The sequence below is a fragment of the Sceloporus undulatus genome, unplaced genomic scaffold (assembly GCF_019175285.1).
Source record: "Sceloporus undulatus isolate JIND9_A2432 ecotype Alabama unplaced genomic scaffold, SceUnd_v1.1 scaffold_16, whole genome shotgun sequence".
NCBI lineage: Eukaryota > Metazoa > Chordata > Lepidosauria > Squamata > Phrynosomatidae > Sceloporus > Sceloporus undulatus.
Genome location: NW_024802938.1, coordinates 757,113 through 780,779, shown reverse-complemented (window position 1 = coordinate 780,779; position 23,667 = coordinate 757,113). Strand labels below are relative to the sequence as shown.

Here is a 23,667-nt window from a genome sequence, read left to right as displayed (position 1 = left end):
TGGAGGACATTTTGGAATTCCTCCTGGACAGAAAATAAAAGCTAAAAACACGCCTAGAAATGTAAATTCGTGCTTCTTAGTCCAGCTCAAAACAGAGGACATTTTTGGATTCTTCCTGGACAGAAAATTAAAAGCTAAAAGCACTGATATAAATGTAAATCCATGTTTTTTAGTCATGTTCAAAATGGAGGACATTTTGGGATTCCTCCCTGGACAGAAAATAAAAGGTAAAAGCACTCATATAAATGTAAATTAATGCTTCTCAGTGATGCTTAAAATGGAGGACATTTTGGAATCCCTCCTGGTCAGAAAAGCTAAAAACACTCATATAAATATAAATCCATGCTTCTTAGTCAGGCTCAAAAATGGAGGACATTTTGGAACTCCTCTTGGACAGAAAATAAAAGCTAAAAACATTAATATAAATAAACAAATAAATATAAACCAATGCTTCCTAGTGATGCTTAGAACAGAGGACGTTTTAGAAACCCCTCCTGGACAGAAAACAAGAAGCTAAAAAACACTCCTAATAGCAATGCAAATACATGCTTCTTAGCCCTATTGTCCAAAATGGAGGGCGTTTTGGAGTCCCTCTGTCCTGGGCAGAAAGTAAAAAGCTAAAAACACTCATATTATATAGCTATGTCAATGTGTGCTTCTTTTTTTAGACAGGCTCAGAAAGGAGAATATGTTTCGTGAACTCCAGGGCAGGAGGCTGAAATGGAGGACATTTCTTCTTCTTGGTAGAAAAGGAGGGCTTCCCTGAGGAGGAGACTGAGGCTGCCGCCGTCTCCATGGAAACGCGGCCTAGTCTCCGCTGAGAAGCACCGCCCTCGAGTGAGAAATCTTTCCCCCTTGAGGAGAGAGGGAAGGTGAGACCAAAGATTGTCGCCCCCTTGACCCCCGAGCCCTCACGTCGGGACCAAGAAGGAAGAAGCAGGTGCATACATCTCATGTCCACCTTCGCACATGTTGTTGTTGTTGTTGTATGTCTTCAAGTCGTGTCTGACTTATGGCGACCCTAAGGCAAACCTTTCTCCCTTGGCAATATGCCTTCAGAGAGAAAGGGGGGGGAAACACACCTCCCTCTGAGGCTGAGAGAGTGTGACCAAGGCCATCTAGGGCGACCCTTCACAGGGTTTTAGAATGGCTTCCCTGCCTTAAAGAAAAGAGCATCCACTGATAGCAGCTGTGCTGGTCCCTTCTTGAGGCACCTTTCCTCTGAAGATTTGTTAAAAGGGGGGGGGGGGGGTTGGCCATCATTTTTGCCATCTGAGGCTGAGAGAGTGTGACTTGCAAAGGGTCACACTTGGCTGAGTGGGGACTTGAAGCCTGGTTTCCAGAGAGTCCAATACTCAAAGCCACCACACGTTATTACAAGCGTGACACTCAGTGTTGCCAATGACACCACTTTCTGTGCTGTGGTTCCATTACTATCCTGGGATGTGTAGCTTTCCAAGGTCTTTAGCCTTCTTCTCCGCCAACAACAGGGTGAGCTGATGTCATAACCCTGAAAAGGAGGGCAAGGCACCGCCAAATGTAAGGCGTTCAAGGAAAAAATGTAGGGCACGGCCAAAGCAAAGTTCAAAACGCTTCAGTGTAAATCCATGCTTCAAAATGGAGGGCGTTTTGGAATTCCTCCTGGGCAGAAAATAAAAGCTAAAAACACTAATTAAAATGTAAACTAATGCTTCTTAGTCATGCTCAAAATGGAGGGCGTTTTGGAATTCCTCCTGGGCAGAAAATAATTTGCTGCGGTTAGAGGTGAAGGACCCCTGTGAATAACCAAATTGGTGAATACAAAGTCCATGATGTGGAGAGACAGCTGTAAAACTGCAAATAAAGCCACAAAAGTCAATGCCACAAATGTGGAGGGCCAACTGTACTCCCATTCCCTTAAATTATCAGATCACAGAGCCATAGTCTTGTTCATTGGATAAGATACATTTCATAGATCAGACAAAGGCTATTTGGGCAATCTGACTCACTAACACCCATAAATCACCTCTGTCTTCTGGCCAGGTTATTATTATTATTATTATTATTATTATTTACAACTGAAAAGGTTAATGAGCTTTATGAAATTATGCAACCACAGTACTATTGGTAAAAGCTAGTGTGCAGAAAGTTAAGATGTGTTGTAACAAATGTCCGTTCTCCTTTTTTTATTAGAGCAGAATGTCTCACACTCAAGCAGAGAATGTCATAAAGAATATCATCCGTGAAATAGGACAAGAATGTGCCATGAAGGGACAAACCGTATCAGAAACTCTGGTGGCATTCATAGTAAGAGTGATATAGACATTCTACCTGTGTGTATTGTTTAAATGCTGTTTTCACTATGTTTATGCCATCACTTTGGCACAATAATAATCATGTTTGTAAAACACAGTACTGTAAAACTTAAAGAGGATATCCAGGTTGGTAGTACGTTAACCCACCCACATTATTGGGTGGGCTGTAAGAAAAGCATTTTGAATTAGTTGCAATATACAGTCGGCCCTTCTTATACACGGATTTTTTATACACAGATTCAAGCATACATGGTTTGAAAATGTTCCAAAAAAGTAAAAATTTACCTTGATGTTCCATTTTTTATTAGGGACACCATTTTGCTATGCCATTATACTTAATGGGACTTGAGCATACACGGATTTTGTTATACACGGGGAATCTTGGAACCAAACCCCAGCGTATAACAAGGATCCACTGTACAGGCTAGTTTTGTGGAGATAACCGGAAGTATAGCAGCACCAGAGTATTCATGAATAATTGACTCTGTATGTGAAAGCTGCATTTTATGGAGATAAATTTATATTTTTAGGACTGGGCCATAAAAAGGACTTAGAAGTGGACTGCACTTAGTTAGATAAAATGAACGGAACCATCCTTGGCTTTACAATGTGATATGAGCAAACAAAATTCCTATGTGCCTACAAGCCCTCAGAATTTGTACTTACAGTTTGCAGCAGAAATGTAAAGTATATACAAGGACTGAAGTCCCCTTATTTATGGTGATAGCTAAATAAGTATGCTTGCAAGTGTCAGAAAGTTAGGCCTCCTTCCATTCAGTTTCAGCTGAGAAAAAGTGTCTATGTAATTGTGCAGTTGCATTTAGGAACAAGAAGTATTTAACTGCAAATTATACAGATGAATCTGGAAATATCTTTTGTCAATGTATAGGTGAAAGCTGTTGTATTGGATCCAAGGAATGGATTTAATGTGGACAGGACCCTTACAAAAGCTGATGTCCAAAAACTTATTAAGGTAATCCCTCCTCCTTTTGGAACTTGTTGTAAAGGGCAGTATACTGTATATACTCATGTATAAGTCTAGAAATTTTAGTCAAAAAAGTGACCCCAAAAACCTAGGCCAATTTATCCACGGGTCAATGTAAATACTATACTTTAATTCTTATTAAAAAGGGAACCATCCCCTGGTGGAAGGCAAGAGTGCAATCTGCCCTGAAAGCACTGACCTTCCTCTGCTCTCCCTTCCATCCAGCCCTTAGTTTAGTCAAAACCTTTCTATGCCTGCCAGAATTTTGTAGGTTCTTGGGCATTTCTTTCCTTTGCTTCATCATTTAGATCTTTTGTTGCATGTCCCTAAGTTTTATCCTCGACTTATCCAAGGGTCATATCAAAATCCACAATTTTGGCCCCCAAACCTGCCCTCAACTTATACATGAGGTCGACTTATAGTCGAGTATATATGGTAGGTTGCTTGAAGACATTTGTAAATGACATGTCAGAAAATTAAAGCATTATGTGACTGGTGGGCTTTCATTGATTAATAGAATCCAAAATTTTAGCCTGCGTTTATATATTGTTGTAAGTCTATTTACATGGAGTTTTCATCTGTGTCTCTCTCTGTCTCTGTAGTTAAACAGCCAGACAGAGACAGAGACAGAGAGAGACACAGATGAAAACTCCATGTAAATAGACTTTCCCCTTCACTTCTGTTAAAAAAAAATCTACATGTATGCTTCTTTTGCATATATGGATTTACATCCATCCCTAAAGAGAAGAGATAATCTCTTGCACATGAGTATTTGCTTGTGTCAATCAAAATTCCTGTGGCTGCCTAGATGCTGTTTCAGTGACCAAGGAGGGCATCTCCCCCCTGAATGACTGCCTGAAGTCGGTAATGGACTGGATGAGGGAAAATAGACTCAAGCTGAATCCAAATAAAACGGAGGTACTCGTGATAGGTAACCCCAATCTGAGTATGGAGATAAGTTCGCCAGTTCTAGATGGGGTCACACTTCTCCTGAAAGACTGCGTCCACAGCTTGGGGGTGCTCCTGGATTTGTTGCTTCAACTGTCTTCTCAGATTGATGCGACAGCCAGGAGTGCCTGTTATCAGCTTTGGCTGATATGCCAGTTGTGCCCCTACCTGGAGCAGCGGGACCTAGAAACGGTTGTACATGCTCTAGTAACCTCTCGTCTTGATTTCTGTAATGCACTCTACATGGGGCAACCTTTGTGCCACATCCAGAAACTTCAATTGATACAAAACATGGCAGCCAGACTGGTCACCGGAAAATCCAAGTTCGACCATATTACACCTATTTTAAAATCACTACATTGGCTGCCTATTAGCTTCCGGGCACAGTACAAGTTGTTGGTTATCACCTATAAAGCCCTACATGGCCTGGGTGCAGTCTACTTGAAGGAGTGCCTCCTCCCATACAATCCTTCCCGTACACTCTGATCCTCCGGGAAAACCTCTTACAGTCTAGAAAGACCAGACTGGTGGTGACCTCCCAGAGGTCCTTCTCTGTCACTGCTCCAAAAACTTGGAATGACCTACCAGAAGAGATTTGCCAATTATCCTCACTCGAGGCTTTTAAAAAGGCGACAAAAACCTTTCTCTTCCGGCAGGTCTTCCCCGATTGATGATGTCCAGAACCAATTTAATCCCCCTTGTTGTTCTTATGTGTGATTGTTTTTACTTTGATTTTGTTATTGACTTTTTAAACATTTTTTTACTGTTAATTTTATAGTGGGAGGGAGGGTTGGGTCGGGGTTTGTGGGGCTTGTTGTTTTTATTGTTGTATACGTTTTTTCTCTGTTGTTACCCCCTCGATCCTCAATCGAAGAGCGGGATATAATAAATATTAATTATTATTATTATTTATTATGCCTGGAATTGGGACTCTTGTCAGAGTTCCTGACTGTCAAAAGAGAGAGAAGCCTAGGTACTGAAATCTAGGTACATACTGAAGGGACCTGAGCAGTGAACATCTGGGGGTTATTTGGTCTTTAAAAACATTACTGGTACTTATTTTAAGATAATTTGATTATCCCTATGTTTGAAAAATGTAGTACAAATTTCTCTCACTAGCAGGTACACTTCCATAATGAGCATAGGGGAGTGTAGTTGATGCAGTTTGAAGCATGGTGTGTGTGTGTGTGTGTGTGTGTGTGTGTGTGTGTGTAGATTATCACACAAGGAAAAGGAGGGGAGTGAAGCAGATTGCTCCCGTCCTTATTGCGTGAGCACATGAAGATTATCGTACAATATTGAACTTATTGTGTCATTATCCCATCCTTATGCTGTCCTTATTGCGCAAAGATTATCAGATGACATTGCACTTATCCCGTCCTTCTCCCATCAGTGACGTGGAATGGCCTTATTACTTTGTATTAATGGGAATTTCTGCTAATACAAAATGACGGGGCCATTCCACTTCACTGATGGGAGGAGGACGGGGTAAGTATGATGCATAAGGATGGGAGCACTTCTCTTCATTCCCTTCTTTCTCCTTGTGATAATCTCCTGTGTATCCATGTTGGTCGAAGGGACAGAGTTAAAAAGTTGCTTCCACCCCACTACTGTGGGGCATCCCTTTCACAGGTACAGATTAAGCATACCCCATGATCATGGGACTGTTGGGGAGCACTGTGGCATGGACTATATCTGGTGGTACTAGCAATCATGGCTTTGCCCAGAAGGGATAGGCACAATCTGTAACAGCTGTGTAACTTTGCTTAATGTATCAAATTAAGGTTTATGCTGATTCCTGTAAATCTGGGTCCTTTTGATTATTCATTCTTAATCTAATTGCAGATATGAGTCCACTTAATATTGTAGTGTGTTCTGCTATTTAACCACAATTGCAGAAGCCATAATGAATTTTGATTTGTTATACTACATTATAGTGACATGTTTTTAGCAACATTATAACACTTCAGTGTATCATTTTTGAAATAGTTCTCTTCAGATACTTGATTGATGTTCTAAATCTATTTTTAATCCAAAGGTACCTTCTTTTCCAAATTTGTTAAACCAAAGGAGGCTCTCCGGTGTGTAAACTCTGGGGCATGGTGTTAATAGCACTGCTGTGTGTCCCAGAATAATTTTGTTTTGTGTAAGTGGCTTGGAATAATTAACTTCATTGTTTATTTCTTTTTTTGGTTTCAGCTTTCCATTGATAGACTTCTTGACACAGGAAATCCATCTCTAGACACTATCAAAATGCAAGTTTATTTTGATATGAACTATACAAACAGAGGTAATCCGTTTGTAGAACTGTTTAATATACCTATGGGGTGAAGCAAACAGGCAATATATAGCAGCCTCCACGATCGGGTGACTGCACCATGGTGACTGTATAGCCTGCTCCCAAAGTGGGATGCTGCCGCAGGTCCCAAACTGCCAGCCAGGAGTCAGACTTAATCAACTCATTTTTAATCTAGTCCTTTGGACCAGAGCGCAGCCTCGTTGCGGTTTCCGGACACTTTGGGGGTGTACGTCATCTAAACACCATGCCCCAAATAGCTAGAAACTGCTTTATTTGGCTCATCTGTTTCAGGCCCATGATACACTGTTATAAAATCCTCTGCATATTTACATAAGTTACTGTTCAACAAAACATTGCAATTGCAATACAGTATCTCTGTTCCTGTTCTGCATCATTGTTTACAGAACTACTGACATGGTGCAGAATAACAAAGGCAAATAAAATAGCAATATGAATATGGAAAAGTAAGAACTTATGCTAAAGGGGTTGTAGATTAACATGCTTCCAACCACCCCTAGCCCCTGCCATTTTTTTTAAAGTTCACACAGAGTTAGATGTGTTATGGTTCCTTTTTTGGTTTTTAGTTCGTTTGTTTTTAAAATCTTGATATATTTTTTGGCTATAAACATCTTGTGTACTTACACCAGATAGCACAAGTAGATTTAATTGTTTTAACTTAGTGTATTCAAGGTTGTGAAATTCTACAGTATAATTGTATTTGTGTGCATAATAAGCACCTATGTCATTAAGTATTCTAAAAGCCTGTTGACGCATGTTTAAGTGATTTGATTCTTATAGGCCTTGGATCAGAACAGATGTATAACTGCAGAATACATAGGCCAGATCTAAATCTCTGTGTGGTTGGCTACAATAATACAGCTTGCTTTCATATGGTGCTTTGTTTCCTCTTAGTTGAGTTAATTAATGAACAGCATCGTGTCCTGGAGTCCAGGCTTGCTCCTGTAAGCAGAGAAATTACAGATAACCGTGCTCGTACACGAGAAGAGTTGGAAAGTGTTTATCGAAAGATTGTCAGCTATGTGCTATTGCGCTCTGGCCTCGGGTCCCCTACAGACATCAGGGTCATTAGAGAGGCAACTGGTTAGTACAACTCAAATGCTCAATTATAAGGTTTGTTAACATCCATCCTTATATAGCAGTCCTCATCAGCAACTGGTTGCTATTTTGAAAGATTTTTTAAAAAAAATTATTTTGTTTATTTAAAACCTTTTTTATCGTGCTTTTTGCTAAGGCAAAAGGATGCTGACAGTGCAAAATACATTTTCAAATAAGCAAACTCAAAGTACAAACATACAATTTGTTTCAGATAACAAAGCAAGGTTGAGATCGTGAGAGCCCCACCACCACCTTTGCATATCCAAGAGTCCTGATGTGAGCAGCTGCCCAATGTGCTATCTATATCCCCAATTACTTCTTAAAAGTTGTTTCAAGGAAACAGCAGTGGTCCAGTGGCATTTGACAGATGCCCAGATTATGGTGCATCTGAAGCATTTGCCTACCACATTTTGCTCTGGTCTCAGTGTGGCCTTCCAAACTTTTTGCCAACAAGGGAATGGAATCATTTAGGTTCTAAATGTGATTCTGCATCTGAATTAGTACTTGTACATAATATTGTAGCCTAGAAGTTTACTCTCTTTTTGTATGTATGGGAGGAAAAACATACACAGATTCCTATCTCTTGTGAATATGTAGAAAAACTTGGGAATGTGATCTCTTCCCAAAAGAGTTTTCAGAAGTCATCTTTTGGATAGCTTTATTAATATCACAATTATTATCTGAATATCCTCTCTTTTGTATGTCATTCTGCACACATTTTAAATATTTTCCAGCTGCCCTGCAGAGTGTGTTTCCTCAGACTGAGCTTGCTGCCTTCCTGTCTCTCAGTAAAAAAGAGAAAGAGCGACAATTGAAGGAACTTACCATGATTGTCACAGGAATTCGATTATTCAACAAGAACTGTGGAAAAGGAGGGGAAGGCATTGATGACTGTAGGTATATAGGAACCTAATATTAGACATGAAGGTCATATCTGCATTTCACATTTAAGTCACTTTCAGATATATTAAGAATATTCTGTGCTGATCATAATTTTGTAAGGAGTCTATGTAAATACATTGGCCATGAGCATTACATATAAACAAGCACACAGCTTAACAGTTTTCATGGAATATTTTCAGCCTTCATTAAATATTTTATTATCTATAAGATAGCCTATTAACACATAGCTAATTGACTAAAATCAGACCTTTTAGGTGGTAAATAAACAAAAACCAGGAATCAGAGAGGGTTCTGAGTATGCTTAAAGGATTTCTGTACATGTAGAGAGGATGCATGATTTTTTGCCCTTCCATGCGCAACTCTTCATGCTGTGCTCGCTTCTTCAGAAGGTCTTGCAACCTTCAGGAGACACCTTTCAAGGCACATAAAGGAACTGAGAAGAAATATACAGTATCCTTCCAAAGTCTTGGTGTGTACAGTAGGAGGTTATGTGCAGTCCTTTGAATCCATGCCCTAATAATTTTGGCTAGGTATTAAAATGGACACTGATCTGTTCATTAACAACCATTGTATCTTCTCTGTATATTTCATATCAACTTTGTGGTCTACAGTGCCAGGTATTCTTGAGGAAGCTATCCCAGCAGCCAGCCATCATATAGATCTGGAATTACATGCTTCTCAGGAGCTGGCTTACCGCTATACAGCCTTGATTGAAATGATGCACCACAGTCAAAATGCTGAGATGGAACTAAGGATGACAATGTTAAAAGAAGTACTATACAATGTGAGGCAACATGAGGCTTTTCTGTGTCTTATTCTGGTAAGACTCTGTTTTGCCTCGCATAGATTTCCAGAATATAAATGCATTAATTGTGACCGTAATCAGTTAGAGAACATTTATATCTCTGTTGGTACCAGATGAGGGTGGCAAAAAGAAAATTCAACATTGCTTACTAGCTTTTAGTTGGTATAGGAATGCTCCAATTTGCATTGTTTCTTTCTCACACATTTTCTGAAGTACATAAGGCAGTATAAGTACTACAATGAAGAGAGACAGTCTAGGCACTGAATACTAATAACTGTGTGGTTGACTGACAGTAGAACACAGTGTCCCATTAGCCATAGGAAAGATAGGGTAACCCTTTCTTGAGTATGGAGATGGAGCTTGTGCCTTAGCTAACTGCTGCCTGCCTCCATTGAAAGATCTGTCTTTCTCATCCTTCTGATTTGGAATTCCAACTCAGAGACAGAAGTCCAAAATATACTGCAGAAATAATCCAGTGTGAGACTGGTTTAACTGCCCTGGCTCAGTGCTAGGGAATCCTGGGAATTGTAGTTTATTGTGGCACCAGAGCTCTCTGACAGAGAAAGCTAAATGTCTCACAAAATTACAGTTCCCAGAATTCCCTAGCATTGAGCTAGGGCAGTTAAAGTGGTCTCAAACTGGAATATTTCTGCATTGTGTTTTGGACCAGACTCAGGAGGACTGGAGACAGGGTGTGGGTGGAGTACGATGAGCCCTTTTAGTCCATAACTATGCCCGCAGTGTGTGGGAGGGCTACTTATACCAGATCTTGTACTGATTTCCTTCTCATTGTTTAAAGAAAAGGAGCAAACTAAGAGGAACCAGAGTTTTAAATTTTAATAGGGTGTACAAAGGAGCAAGAGTAGCCATTGTTGTTCCAACCTGCCAGTAAGTGCCCCAGAGGGCTTTGGAAATGCCAGAGCAGTTTCATTATGAAATGTTCTCTGACAACAATGTAATACAAGTACTAAATATGAGGCCATTGGGTTTTTATTTTATGTAAAAGGAAGAAAAGTATGGCAGTGGCTGGAGAGGTCTTAGATATGTGTCTGCTACATAATGTTTCCGATATCTCTTTTATTCGAGTCAATAGTTTTGTCAGTGACACAACATTCATTACAAAATATTTTGATACAGTGTATCTGGTAGAAATCATATACTACTGATATACTTACTCCTATTAGGCAAATGAAACACAAAGAAGTCAGAAATGAAAGAACAAAACCAGAAGTTACTGGATAAAAAGTCAGACAAACAATAATAATGACAGCTACAAAAAATAAAATAAAATAAATATTTATTATTACAACAAGTGACATGCACTGCTTATGTATTTAGGAATTTGCAGTAAATCATTTGGGCTACTAAGGCAAAGGTGGCAAACTTGAGTGTAAAGGATTTAGAATGATCTGCTAACAGGTTACTGATCATATCAAGCGACATCAAACTGACTCTTGCCCTCAAGAGGTTTCCCAAGAAATGGATGAAATGAAATCATAGAATCATAGAGTTGGAAGAGACCACAAGGGCCATCCAGTCCAACCCCCTGCCATGCAGGAAATCTCAGGCAAAACATCCCCAACAGATGGCCACCCAGCCTCTGCCTTAAAGACTTCCAAGGAGGGAGATTCCACTACACTCCGAGGGAGTTTGTTCCACTGTCGAACAGCCTTACTGTCAGGAAGTTCCTCCTAATGTTGAGGTGGAATCTCTTTTCCTTGGAGCTTGCTCCATTGTTCCGGGTCCTGTTCTCTGGGAGCACAGAAAACAAGCTTCTTCCCCCTCCTCAATATGACATCCCTTCAAATATTTAAACAGGGCTATCATATCACCTCTTAATCTTCTTTTCTCCAGGCTAAACATCCCCAGCTTCCTAAGTCGTTCCTCATAGGGCAGGGGTAGGCAACCTTTTTGAGCTGGGGGCAACTGGGGGGCCGAAGCCAAAAAATAAACAATTATATTTTTTTAAAAAGAATAAATAAATAAATAAATAAATAAATAAACCGGGACAAATGTAGGACAAAATTTTCAAATGGTGGACACTTTTTTAAAAAAAAGTGGAGGACACGTGAAAAAATTTGCTGATTTTTTTAAAAATGTTAACATAAATGCATGTTTCTGAGGCTTCTATAGACAATTGCCCGTGTGCACGAGAAGCCATAGGCCCCGGCAGCAATCGGCGGCAGGACTGGGCTGGGGCTGGTCCCAAGGCCTCGCCGGGCCGCATCTGGCCCGCGGGCCGCAGGTTGCCTACCCCTGTCATAGGGCATGGTTTCCAGACCCTTCATCATTTTAGGTGCCCTCCTTTGGACACGCTCCAGTTTCTCAACATCCTTTTTAAATTATGGTGTCCAGAAAAGGACACAGTATTCCAGGTGGGGCCTGACCAAAGCAGAATATAGTGGCACTATTACTTCTCTTGATCTACACATCTGTAAGAAATAGAATGGCATTATATATCACTATTATTAAAACAACCCAAAGAGAGGTTTTTGTGGATTGAGAGAACCAACCAATGATTAAAGTTTTGTACTGGTGCTAAAATTGTTGTCTGTGTATGCTGTCTTTCTAGTCTGATGTGATAACATGCGCACAAGAAGTTGATATGATGCACAAGCAGTTTGACGCCCAGATGGAACAGCTAAAAAATGTTGTTCAGGCAAAGACAGCTGTGCCTACATCGTTGGTTTATGTAAGTTTTAAATTAAGCCACAGAACTTAAATTAGAGGTGGGAATTGTGTGGCACACTAGATTTTATTTAACTGCAATTTCATTGGGAATGCTTGCTACAGCTGCTGGGAGCTGCAGTCCAACACTATTGGTGGGGGCAGCATGATACCCACCCCTTGCCTAAATCCATTTATTATTCCTAGGTGAAGTTGACCCACTGAATAAGTGGGAATTGAGTAAATCAACATTTGTGTAAGTTCCATTCAAACTGCAGGCTTACTTCTGTTAGAACTAAATTTTGGATTTAATATCTATCTTTGTTTCTTCTAGCCTATATTTATTGCACTTTCTAACCTTTGGACCAGTTTTCAAGATGAGATACTGGTGCTCAGTTTCCTCAACAACCTGACTGTCAGTCTTCAGCAGTTCTTGGGAAGTCATGCACTGATCTTTCCGGAAGATGTGATGGAATCTCTTCTTGAAGACATTATTGTGAAAACGGATCAGATAAGGTTAAAAGAAAGTGCCGGTACATATATATTATGATTTTTGTACTGCTGTGTACCATAAAATTTGGAGAGTACTTTAGCTATGTTCACATTTGTATGAATGTTTATAGCAGGAATTGCCAATTTCAATGTGTGGGAGGGACTAATCTTTTGAAGATGTGACCATCTGATATTTTCCTGGGTTATCAAAAATTCAAAAAATAAAGAAAATACCCTGAAAGTGGTTGAAAGTTCACTTCTGAATTGGAAAACAGATTTATGCAGGAAATCCTGGAAAAATTGATTTGCCAGTCTTGGAGCCTTCCCAAAGAAGCAGTTCACCCCTATCTTGCCAGAAAATGGTCATTCTGAGAGATTCTGGAGAAGGAACAAGGTTTCACAATGTCCTTGGAAGGATATGTGTGTGTACCCCTGGTTTATATCTCTCACTTGTGGACTAATAATGTATTGTGTACTTATGGCGTTTTTAGACAGAATCCACACCTGTAAAATTGTAATCGTGATCCCAGTGCTGTTAGAACACATGATGTTCATCTAGATTCAAAGTGTAGGCCCTTCTTTTTGACAGCTGAGGGCTTTAAAAAAAACCTTTTAGTATGCAGTTTCTTGGCAAAAAACATTTAAAAATGTGCCCTGCACTCTGAATCAGAATCAGAGTAGAATGGTTGGGTGGGACAGATTGGTAGGAGGTGACCTTGGCATCCGCACCCAACAAGTAATTCATTACTATTTTTTGCTGTTAAGATTATGAAGTGGGAGGGGGGGGATGATTTCAAGAGTTTTTTTCCCCCCTTGGCCCTGAGGAGATAATTATAATACTGATAGTAATATCAGCACTCCCAAAGATCCAGCCAACATCCAACGAGGAGGATCTAGGCTGATGGAAGTTAGAAAGAGCTTTTTTCCCCATTTACAGAAATGTACAGCTTTTAAGAAAGAAGGAAGGACAGAGGCAGAATGAGCATAGTAAGAAAGAAAAAGCTAAAAAAAGAATTTGTTTGAGTTGCAATTGCCATTTCCTCACAGCAAATCATGCAAATTTGCGCCCTACCCAAAGCTGCTGTCTCAAGCTGCTCCATTTTGCTTTACAGAGGAGCAGCCAGGGCCGGGAGGGGTCTGACTTGTCTCTACATTCAAGCAATTTTCAAGGGGAGACAGACTGGCTGATATAGCAGCTTGGGGCTGGGGCAGATTTGCTTCATTCCAGGGAGGTGGCAGCTGGAACACAAACTTTTTCAGCTCTTCCTACTCACAACACCCCTCCCATCTCTGTGTACTTCCTTCTTTCTTAAAAGCTCTACATTTCTGTAACTAGGGTGAAGAAGCTTCTTCATTCTCCCATACAAGGGAACTTGGCAAGCCATCAAAGCTGCATGCAGATGGAGGGTACAAGAAAGGCTCTTTAAATTTATTTGGGAATATGTATATCTGCACTCATGCTGGGAAGAAAAAATATACTGGAGCCACTATAGCTGTGTGTGTGCATTGAACATGCAGACAGTGGTAGAAATGCTAATTTATACCAATGGGCAGGGGAAATGTGTGGCTCAAAGATCAATTTGAATTTGGACTGAAATTAAAAAGGGGGAGTGTGGCACTAATGAGGCAAAACTGTGGCTTGATTCTTCTCACTGGAACTGAATTATTTTGTAAGTGTGGATTCAGTGTAAGTGTCATTTTTTAAGCGTTTTTGACACTGAAAGCTTTGTGACTTAATTTGAAAGCTGTTTAATATAGAAAAGATTGCCCTGGACTTTTTATCCCTTGAGGAGGAAATTTAATATATGGATTCTAGAAGCTTCTCAGTTATTTCAGATAATATATGCCATGATTTTCTTTAGTATTAAAAACTTATTCCACAAACTCTGTATATATGACTATGGTCAGATTATTTCAGTGCTATTGTGAATATCTCCTTCTAGTTAATCTGTATTTATTACAATAAATAGTAGTAAATAGTCACTTTCTTTTTGGCTATTATATTTCAGAAACCAAAGTAAATCCTGCTGACTTTACTAAAGTAGAATGGCTCTTTCCAGAAACTACAGTTAACTTTAGCCAACTAGTGATTCAATATCATGGCTTTTGTGCTTACACTTTTGCTGTGAAAGATGGCCTTCTACTCCCAGGTATGTAAATTATAGGTCAGACTTATTTTTTATTTTACAAATATTATTAATCTTTCACTGCAGTGTTCTTCTCATATCCATGTTCTTCTGACAGATGACCAATTTGTATATAACCTGTGTGGGGAAGAAGAGGAATTTGAGACAGTGGTAAAAGAAGGAGAAGAGGGGTTATTAAAAAGTGCACCTTTATTAGGAAGGAGAAGCACAGCAAGAAAAAAAAGAGGAAAGATAGTGTCAGAAAATGATCTATTTAAGTTTTCTTTTTCAGAATTTCTACTGCATTTTGAACATGTGCTTTCTTCATCACTGGGGAAATTGTACATCAGTCATAGGAACAAAAAGTGATTTCCTTGTATAGTTTTCATCTTCATCAAATTGATTTATGCCATTGATTGGTATTGCCCTTTCATCTTTTGGTTATGTTTGGAGACTAAGCAGAAGGTAGATTAGCAGTTTTGGTATTTGCACACGGCTGGTGAGCAGGATTGTCTGGTTAAATTTTCACATCTCACTGAAAGGTGATGACGTCAGCCATTACTTCCTTGTCAAGTCTGACGTCCTTGGATCTTAATTTTCTTATGATCTTAATAGATTGGCAGTGAGCTATATGTGATAATCTGCAGTTATGCTTTACTGCAATTTAGTAAAAACAAATTACTAGAACTTTTCCATATTTCAGTTTGTAGTCATTTGGATGCGTTACTTAAAAATTGTCCATGTATAGAACTCTGCAGTAACATGCTCTTTGCATATTACAGTCCATGGAGGCCTCTAACATCCAGTTCCCATTTATTTCTTTTTGCGGGGGAAGAAAGTGTCTCAGGACCTCCACTGCACACGAGGAATCCCCTAGGTGGCCATGATATGGATTTTTTTCTTATTGGTTTAATTATTTTCCAATAGCACCCAAGGTAGGGGGATAACTTTGTGTCTGAGACCTCAGCAAAGAAACCATAATTTGACAGTGTATTGGTTTTTAAAAAGTTGGCTGGGAAACAATGGAGAGCTTACCTTTTAAAAGGTTAGATTACTTTGCATATTCTTAATTTCAATAGTGGAACAGGATAATATGCATCAGGAACATCATGAGGAAATTCTTTATGTCTAAAAAGAATATTATTTTATCTTCTATTTGCTAGGAAATCCATCTATTGGAGTCCTGAAACACAAGGAGAAATTTTATGTTTTTAGTTCCAAGGAAGCGGCATATACTTTTGCTGAGAATCCTGAGAAGTACATTAAGATGACTGCAGAAAAAGCAAAGGAATCTGCAGAGCTTATTCAGCTGCTTGAACTTCATCAGCAGTTTGAGTCCCTTGCCCCCTATTCTCAGGTATTCACTGCATTTGTCCTGCATTGATTCAGGGCCCTCCGAGGGCCCTGTGGGATTGTGGGAATTGTAGTCCAAAAATAACTTGTCCAGATTCTATGGTGTTTGAAATACTGATTCGACATACTCTTTGCTGGCATACTTTCCTTCAGTTTTTGTTTAATGCTTAATGAGAACAGAGAATGCATATTTGTTAAAATCCAAACTGAATTATTTAGCCATTCCTCAAAAATGTTATAATGGAAATAATAAATAAATTCTGCTTATTTTTGCTGTTGTTCCAGATCAGAGCTAAAGAGAAAAGCTTGTTACCAATCACAAAATGTGACAGCAGTACTCAGACTGACACCCATATTTTGCCACCAACTATTGTGAAGGATTATGAGTGGAATGAATGGGAACTAAGGAGAAAAGCCATCAAACTGGTTCGTGTCACTGGTACCTGGGAGTTTAATACTAATAATCTGTAGTAATTGTGATCTTCTTGACCTCTTTTTAGTTAATTACATTAAATTCTCCTGAAAGCATTGAGTCTTCTCCACCTTTCTTCTTTGCTTTGACTGGAAGAGCATAAAGGAAGATTGACTATGAAATCTTAATCCAGTGGTCCCAAACCATTTTTGGGGCTACTGTCCTCTTTCATCTTGAGTGATAACCATAGTGCCCCACAATGCTTATTTCTTGATATCAGGTCCACTGTTTGTGCAGCAGCATCTGCCTTAGCTACATCCAACTTGCCACTTTCTTATCTTCTTTAACTTTACAGTAAAAGAAAGGACAGCTGGCTGGCTGCTCGATTACTGCTCCCAGGGTGGCCTCATGCAAAGAGAGCAGTGCCCAGCCAGCCAGCCAAGCAACAACCGAGGAGCTGGTCACCTGGGGAGCAGCAACCGAGCAGCTGGTTGAACAGTAGCCAAGAAGTCTCTTACCTGTGCCAGCCTTGCGGCAAAAGCCAGCAAGGGCGAGAAGCTTCTTGGTCACTGCTTGATCAGCTGCTTGCTTGCTGCTCCCAAACTGAATGGGATTATATATAATTAATATAATATAATATAATATAATATAATATAATATAATATAATATAATATATATTCCTTGCTTTAGATATTAGGTTTATGTTTTGTATTCTGGCTTATGTTTACTGTATGATTATATCTAATGTTCTTGTACTCTGCTTTGATTCCGTGGGGGAAAAGGTGGAATAGAAATAAATCATTATTATTATTATATAAGGGAGAAACTTCTCCCTGGTAAGGAAGAACTCTCAATCCTTCGCCAGGCCAGAGGGGCACAGCCAGTTTCCCACTTTTCTCCCTGGCGAGGAAGGATTCTCAATCTGAGAAAGACAAAGGAGCCTTTCAAAGAATCAATCCTGGAATCCCTTCCCCAGAGACATGCCTTCCCCACACAGCTTCAAGCCATGTCTGCTCCCACCCCCACATTGTTTCTTTGGTATCTCTTCTCTTAGCCTGTCTGACAAAAGAAAGCAGGGACAGCAGCACAGCTCCCAGCTTGCCAGTCAAGTCCTGGCAAAGCTCACAAAGTTTTATGCAGGATCCTAAATGTGGATGCTCCTTTTTGTTGTTGCTTCTGCCCCCTGCCACTATGTGCTCCAACTCTTTATCCCACTATTGATGCTAAAGGTCACTGGTTCCCCTTGCTTTTCTAGTGTGCCAATACTTCAAGGCTGCCCTGCTGCCCTCTTTTTTCCTCACTGCCCCTCCCTTTCCCTCACCACCCACAGGGGTGGGCATACCATCTACTTTGGGAATCACTGCCTTAATCTGTGCTTTTAGATGGATGTGCACTGAATGATTTAATTGTAGAAGGAGCCTCATAATTTGACAGTGAAGGGCCTTCAGTGCCTCTGTAGGGAAATGATATAGAAGTAATTTGCATTTCTTAAAGGCTTAAATTGGCATGACAGTGTAAATGACAAACAAAATGAAAAGAAACTGCATTTTAAAAATTCAGTTGACATGAAATAGTAATGTTTCACTGATGTAATTAAGCCAGTATTTCTGTGTATTATATATTCCACTATAGATTTCAGTTCTGCTTTGTTAAACTTGCTCAGAAACATCAAATGGTTCAAAAGGCAACAGTGTATGTGTGTTATGTGCCTTCAAGTCATTTCTGACTTATGGCAACACTAAGGCGACGGTATCATGAGGTTTTCATGGCAAGATTTGTTCAAAGGAGGTTTGCCATTGTCTTACCCTCAGACTGAGAGCATATGACTTCCTCAAGGTCACCCAATGGGTTTCCATGGCAAACAGGAATTGAACCTGGTCTACAGAGTCATAGTCCAACACTCAAACCACCATGTCATGCTGGCTCTCAAAAAGCAGCTACCAGTTTATCAGCTGGTGTCAACCCTAGACAACACATAGAGCTAGTATTGAAGGATCCTCCTAACAGCAGCAAGAGGTAAAGGCCACATATGTAAAGGTTGTGAGAAAAATAAGGCATTAGAGAAACAGACTGCTCAGAGCCTGCAGGTTTTGTCTAATTCCACTTGCCACTACCATATACTGTATCACCAGAAAAGCCAAATATAGTCTGGTTTCTTATGAAGTGGCAACTGTAAAACAGGCATATTTAGAAACAGGTGAGCATAATTCACTCAACACTGCCTCTCCTGCCCATGAAATTAGTGTTGTCAGATTTGCTTTTAATAATAATAATAATAATAATAATAATAATAATATCGTTTATTTGTATCCCGCTTTTCCAAAACCTGATCAAAGTGGCGAACAACAGCATATAAAAACATTCCAATAAAATCAGTTAAAAACAGTATTAAAAACAATACAACAACACTTAACAGCAAAGGGCCAGAGAAAAGGGGGAAGTCAATATATACAATCCAGGGTCGTCAGTGAAAGGGGGTAAGGGGAAGAATGATTTACTCTGCCCCCATTAATCTTTGAGAGGAAGATATGGCATTTAAAAAAAACATTTCATTCAATTAACTAATTTCCAGAATGGAATGGTTTTCAGTTGCACATACTTCTAGTGTAAAGAGTTTATGCAGTTTTTAACATAATCTTTGAATGCTTTTGTGATTGCTCTTACATCTATTTTCAGGCTAACCTGCGTAAAATGCTAACTCACTCCATGCAGACTAACCTCAGTCACATGAGAAGAGACAACTGCAGCCAGGTATACCCAATGAAGGATTCTGGCACACAGACCAAACATGAAAACTCTAGTAATGTACCCAGACCACAGATTTTCCTGGCTGGTCTTCGAGGAGGAACACCCCCAACTACTCGTATGACCAAAGTGAACTTAACAAGAGCAGTTGATGAAACCTAAGAGAAAATTAAAATTCCTTCAATAAAGAATGGTTTAAGGGAAGTAAATGAACTATGTCATATTCTTTATCCATTGAGTCAAACCAAGCTCTTTATATTTAACAAAGCCAGAGGAAAAGCTTTTAAGTGTGTCATTCATTGTTAAATTTAAGTCTTGTATCACAGTTCTGTCATATTACAGCTCTTTTTATTGGAGGCTGTATGGGAGACAGCACAAGCTGGCTTCTCATTAACACTGCCTTTTTTGCTCATGAAGTTTCTTTCCTGTTTGCTCTCCCTTAGTCACCCACTTGTTCTGTTTAGATAATGTTTATCATTCCTCCAGGTCATCTTCATATGACATACTGGTCTGATTTTCCCATTCGTTCTGGGCCCACATTTAATTTGTAAAATACCACTAATTACTCTTGCTCCATCCTTATTCCTTCCAATAACTATCTGTTTACCCCTTTCTCCAGTTTGCTCATCACTGGTAGTTCTTTAGAGTTTGGTATTTCACAACAGTTTGGTAGCTGTGCATCAGGGTTGACTGTCCTAGGGATCAGACCTGGGAAATTAGTCCAGTAGCCACAGAATGGAGGCTCTGGGACCTGTTCTTTTGAATGTTGCATGTTATTTTGGCACCCCATGCATGGTTACTTTTTGTGACAGTAATTCCCATAAGCAACACCAACATCTCTCTTGTGTTGGAGATAAACCTCTGGTCATCTGATGCCACTAATACCTTCCACTTGGGCGCACTTAAGGACTTTATCACATGTGGCCTTTAAACCACCATAAAACATGGGTAATAGTGCCTTTGGTGATACCTATTGTACAACCCCATCTCAGTTTCCTCACTGCCTTGTCCTTGAAGCATGGTTAGCCCACACTCTGCCACTGACACGGAAAACCCGTCAATAAGCTAGGTGAGCTGATATAGCGCTAGTCCTCAGGTGTGGTAAATTACTCCTGTGGCAATTCTGGGAATCGGCAGTGACATGGTATCACTGTGTCCTCCATCTCTACCTCCTCCCCTTTGCTATTCCAGAACAGCCTGTCTTTTTAAATAAAAACCTATATATTGGTTTTGTTTTGGATTTGTTGTTGTTTTTGTTAGACCACATTAGCATAACTCTGGAATTGCTTTAACTCCCCACCACATGCACAAAAACCCACAAAAGGCACACAGGGTAGAGCATAGGTCAGGGAGGTGGGGTTAAGGATTCGGGCAGATGAGAGCGCAAGGGACCAGCAACAGCCCAGTCGCATTGCTGAAGGGACATGTGGTAGGGAGTACAGTCAGCCCTCTTTATACACAGATTTTTTATACACGGATTCAAGCGTACACAGTTTGAAAATGTTCAAAAAAAGTATAAATTTCAAATATCAAACCTTGATTTTCCACTTTTTATAAGGGACACCATTTTGCTATGTCATTATGTTTAATGGGACTTGAGTATACATGGATTTTGTTATACACGGGGGATCTTGGAACCAAACCCCAGTGTATAACAAGGGTCCACTGTACTCCCAAACCAGTATGTATGCACTTCCTTTCATTAACAAAAATCCTAAATTCAGCCACAAATTAATCCTGTGGAGGGACAGGAGAGTGGTGAATATACTTTTTTAGACTGACAGATTTGGATGCTGTACCCCATTGAAGAAAGACTGCTACTCAACTTGGCCTTAAGCTGTGATAGGGTTATCTTGAAATAAGCCTCCCATCAGCCAAGTTCCAATATCATGCCTTCTGCATCACAGCTGTTTCCACTGCAAATAGAGCAGCTGTGTTTGGGGGGCAGAATCTAGACTTCCATGCCAACCTGCAACCAACAAGTGCCCATTTGTTTTTGTTGTATAAGTCACGGTCAGGTTTTGGGGCCAAAATTATGGATTTTGCCATGAGCCGTGTATAAGTCATGGGTAAAACTTGGAGGCTACTTCAGTGTATGTATGTGTGTGTAGAGCAAGAGAGACTCTAACTGAGGTTGTTTGTTTCAATTTTGGTTTCAGCCTTCACCCAGACAGCAACCTTATCCTCCATCCTTATTTTTATTCTACCCCAGACTCTGCTTGGAATTTTTGATCTCATTTTAGTGTATGTATATTAATGCTTTTAACTTTCTTTGGTTTATATGATATATACACTCAGTCCTCCATGTATGTAGATTTTTTTTAAATCCATGGATTCAAGCATAAAAATATTTTTAAAATATATACATTCCAGAAAGCAAACCTCAATTTCCCCATTTTATGTAAAGGGCACCATTTTACTATGCCACTGTATTTAATGGGACTTGAACATAGAATCATAGATCCTTTCACATGTAGTCTCGTTCAGCCAGGTGTCCCCCATCCTATATCTGTGCATTTCATTTTTCTGCCCTAAGTGCAGTACCTTACATGTCTCCGTGTTGAATTTCATTTTGTTAGCTTTGACCCAGCTTTCTAATCTATTAAGGTCATTTTGAATTTTGATCCTGTCCTCTGGGGTATTAGCTAATCCTCCTACTTTGGTGTCATCTGCAAATTTGGTAAGTATGTCTGTCATGAGCATTGGTTTCCTCACCCTCCAACATTTATGTCAAAAAAGGCAAGCAGCTAACTGACAGTCCCATCCCATTTAGTATGAGCAATTCTATGGTGTGAGAGTAAATTGCAACAGGGGTCTTGCTTATGCCTGTTGCATCAGAGATCATTCATGGTGGGACTGCTTCCCAATCACTAGGGGAATGAATGGATGACCCATGTTGAATGCAGTGACAGGCAAGTCAGAATTGGGATGGGTTTTACTGTGTTGCACTCTAACTACGGGGTTATTGTTGTGTGTCTTCAAGTTGTTTCTGACTTATGGCGTTCCTAAGGCAACCCTATAATGGGATTCTTTTGGCAAGATTTGTTCAGAGGAAGTTTACCTTTGCCTCCTCTGATTCTGAGAGAATGTGACTTACTCAAGGACACCCAGTGGGTTTCTATGGCTGAGTGAGGATTCAAACGCTAGTCTCCAGAGCTGTAGTGTGATGCTCAAACTGCATGCTGGCACTCTCATTATTTATAGAAATGCCTAAATATATACATATATACATGTCAATTAAATACATTTTTATTCTTGTGTGCCTTCAAGTCATTTCTGACTTATGGAGAGCCTAATCACAGGGTATTACCTTCCTCCTGAGGTTGAGAGAGTGTGACTTGCAACAAGGTCAACCAGTGGGTTTCCAAGGCCGAGCTGGGAATCGAACCCTGCTCTCCAGTCATAGTCCAACTCTCAAACACATACATGAATCCGCAATAGCATTTTGGTCCACATCTGGATGGACAGACAATTCCAACACCTGGTTTAGGGCCCCAGCATGTCTCAATCCCCCTCTCCAGTGAGAATATTGTGTCTGATGGATTCAAAGGCAAATGATTAAAGACTGATTTGAATGGTTACCGAAACAAACAAAATGCAAATTGCACAATGTAAACTCATTTCCAGTTGAAAATGTTGGCAGTGAAAGGCAGGATAACGCAAATTTCTACATGAAAATGCATGTAAATGTTTAAATACTTTAAAACAACACCCTTACATTTCAATTTAGCATGCTTAAAGCAATGATGCGTTATTGAAAATTTGGAAAAATCACTCCCTTTCTTCTGTTTTTCCCAGGCACAGGACTCAATTGATAGTAAAATACTTTGCAAGATTTGTCAGGGCAGAAATGAAAATATTAATAGTACACGGTGATGAGGAATACAATGGCCATCCTGAACATGGCATCCCTTTCAATACTTAAACACTGATATCATAACACCTTTTAATCTTCTCTTCTCCTTGGCAATGGAAAAGCATCATTCCTCACAATGTTCCCACTCCCTCCTTCCATTCACCTCACTCCAGCCCTGACATAAAAATAATTGCTACATAAATGGCTGGGTTTATTTATTACAGTCGGCTGCCCTTATCCATGGAATTTTTATCCACGAATTCAAGCATCCACGCCTTGAAATTATTTTTAAAAAGTATAAATTCCAAATAGGAAACCTTGATTTTCCATTTTATATTAGAGACACCATTTTCCTTCCCCACTGTATTAATGGGACTTGAGCATCCACGGATTTTGTTATCCACGGGGGATCCTGGAACCAAACCCCAGCGGATAACAAGGGTCCACTGTATTAATTTTTAAATCAACTCACTTAAAAATAATAATTGTAGGTTCCATATTCCTGAATTCAGCCCACACTCCTCTTCCAAAGGGTCTTTCTTCTGAATTATTTTCCAGTCAAGAAATAAAACTTACTTAAATGGATGGACCAAGAAATTTGTGTGTCTTTTGGTTGTGCCTTTTTACTTCTGTATACAGTATTTCTAAATGTGGTTTTATACTGG

The 23,667-nt window shown here is 39.8% G+C and overlaps 1 protein-coding gene across 5 annotated transcripts; it reads left to right on the top strand.

The window, feature by feature from the left end:
* Positions 1-558: 558 nt before the first annotated feature.
* Positions 559-20,203, top strand: LOC121917364 (cilia- and flagella-associated protein 206-like). Of its 5 annotated transcripts, none has more exons than XM_042443272.1 (13): positions 559-872; positions 2,173-2,286; positions 3,184-3,267; positions 6,427-6,517; positions 7,439-7,627; positions 8,377-8,535; positions 9,157-9,365; positions 11,923-12,042; positions 12,352-12,550; positions 14,519-14,659; positions 15,799-15,992; positions 16,274-16,414; positions 19,078-20,203. In XM_042443272.1, exons 2-13 carry the CDS (start codon positions 2,179-2,181, stop codon positions 19,306-19,308), a joined length of 1,866 nt encoding a protein of 621 aa, XP_042299206.1. In that variant the 5' UTR covers positions 559-872; positions 2,173-2,178; the 3' UTR covers positions 19,309-20,203. The 5 variants fall into 5 exon arrangements, with proteins under 5 accessions (XP_042299206.1, XP_042299205.1, XP_042299204.1 ...); XM_042443271.1 differs by having other exon boundaries at positions 559-940; positions 2,178-2,286; XM_042443270.1 differs by having other exon boundaries at positions 560-940.
* The last annotated feature ends 3,464 nt before the right edge of the window (positions 20,204-23,667 follow it).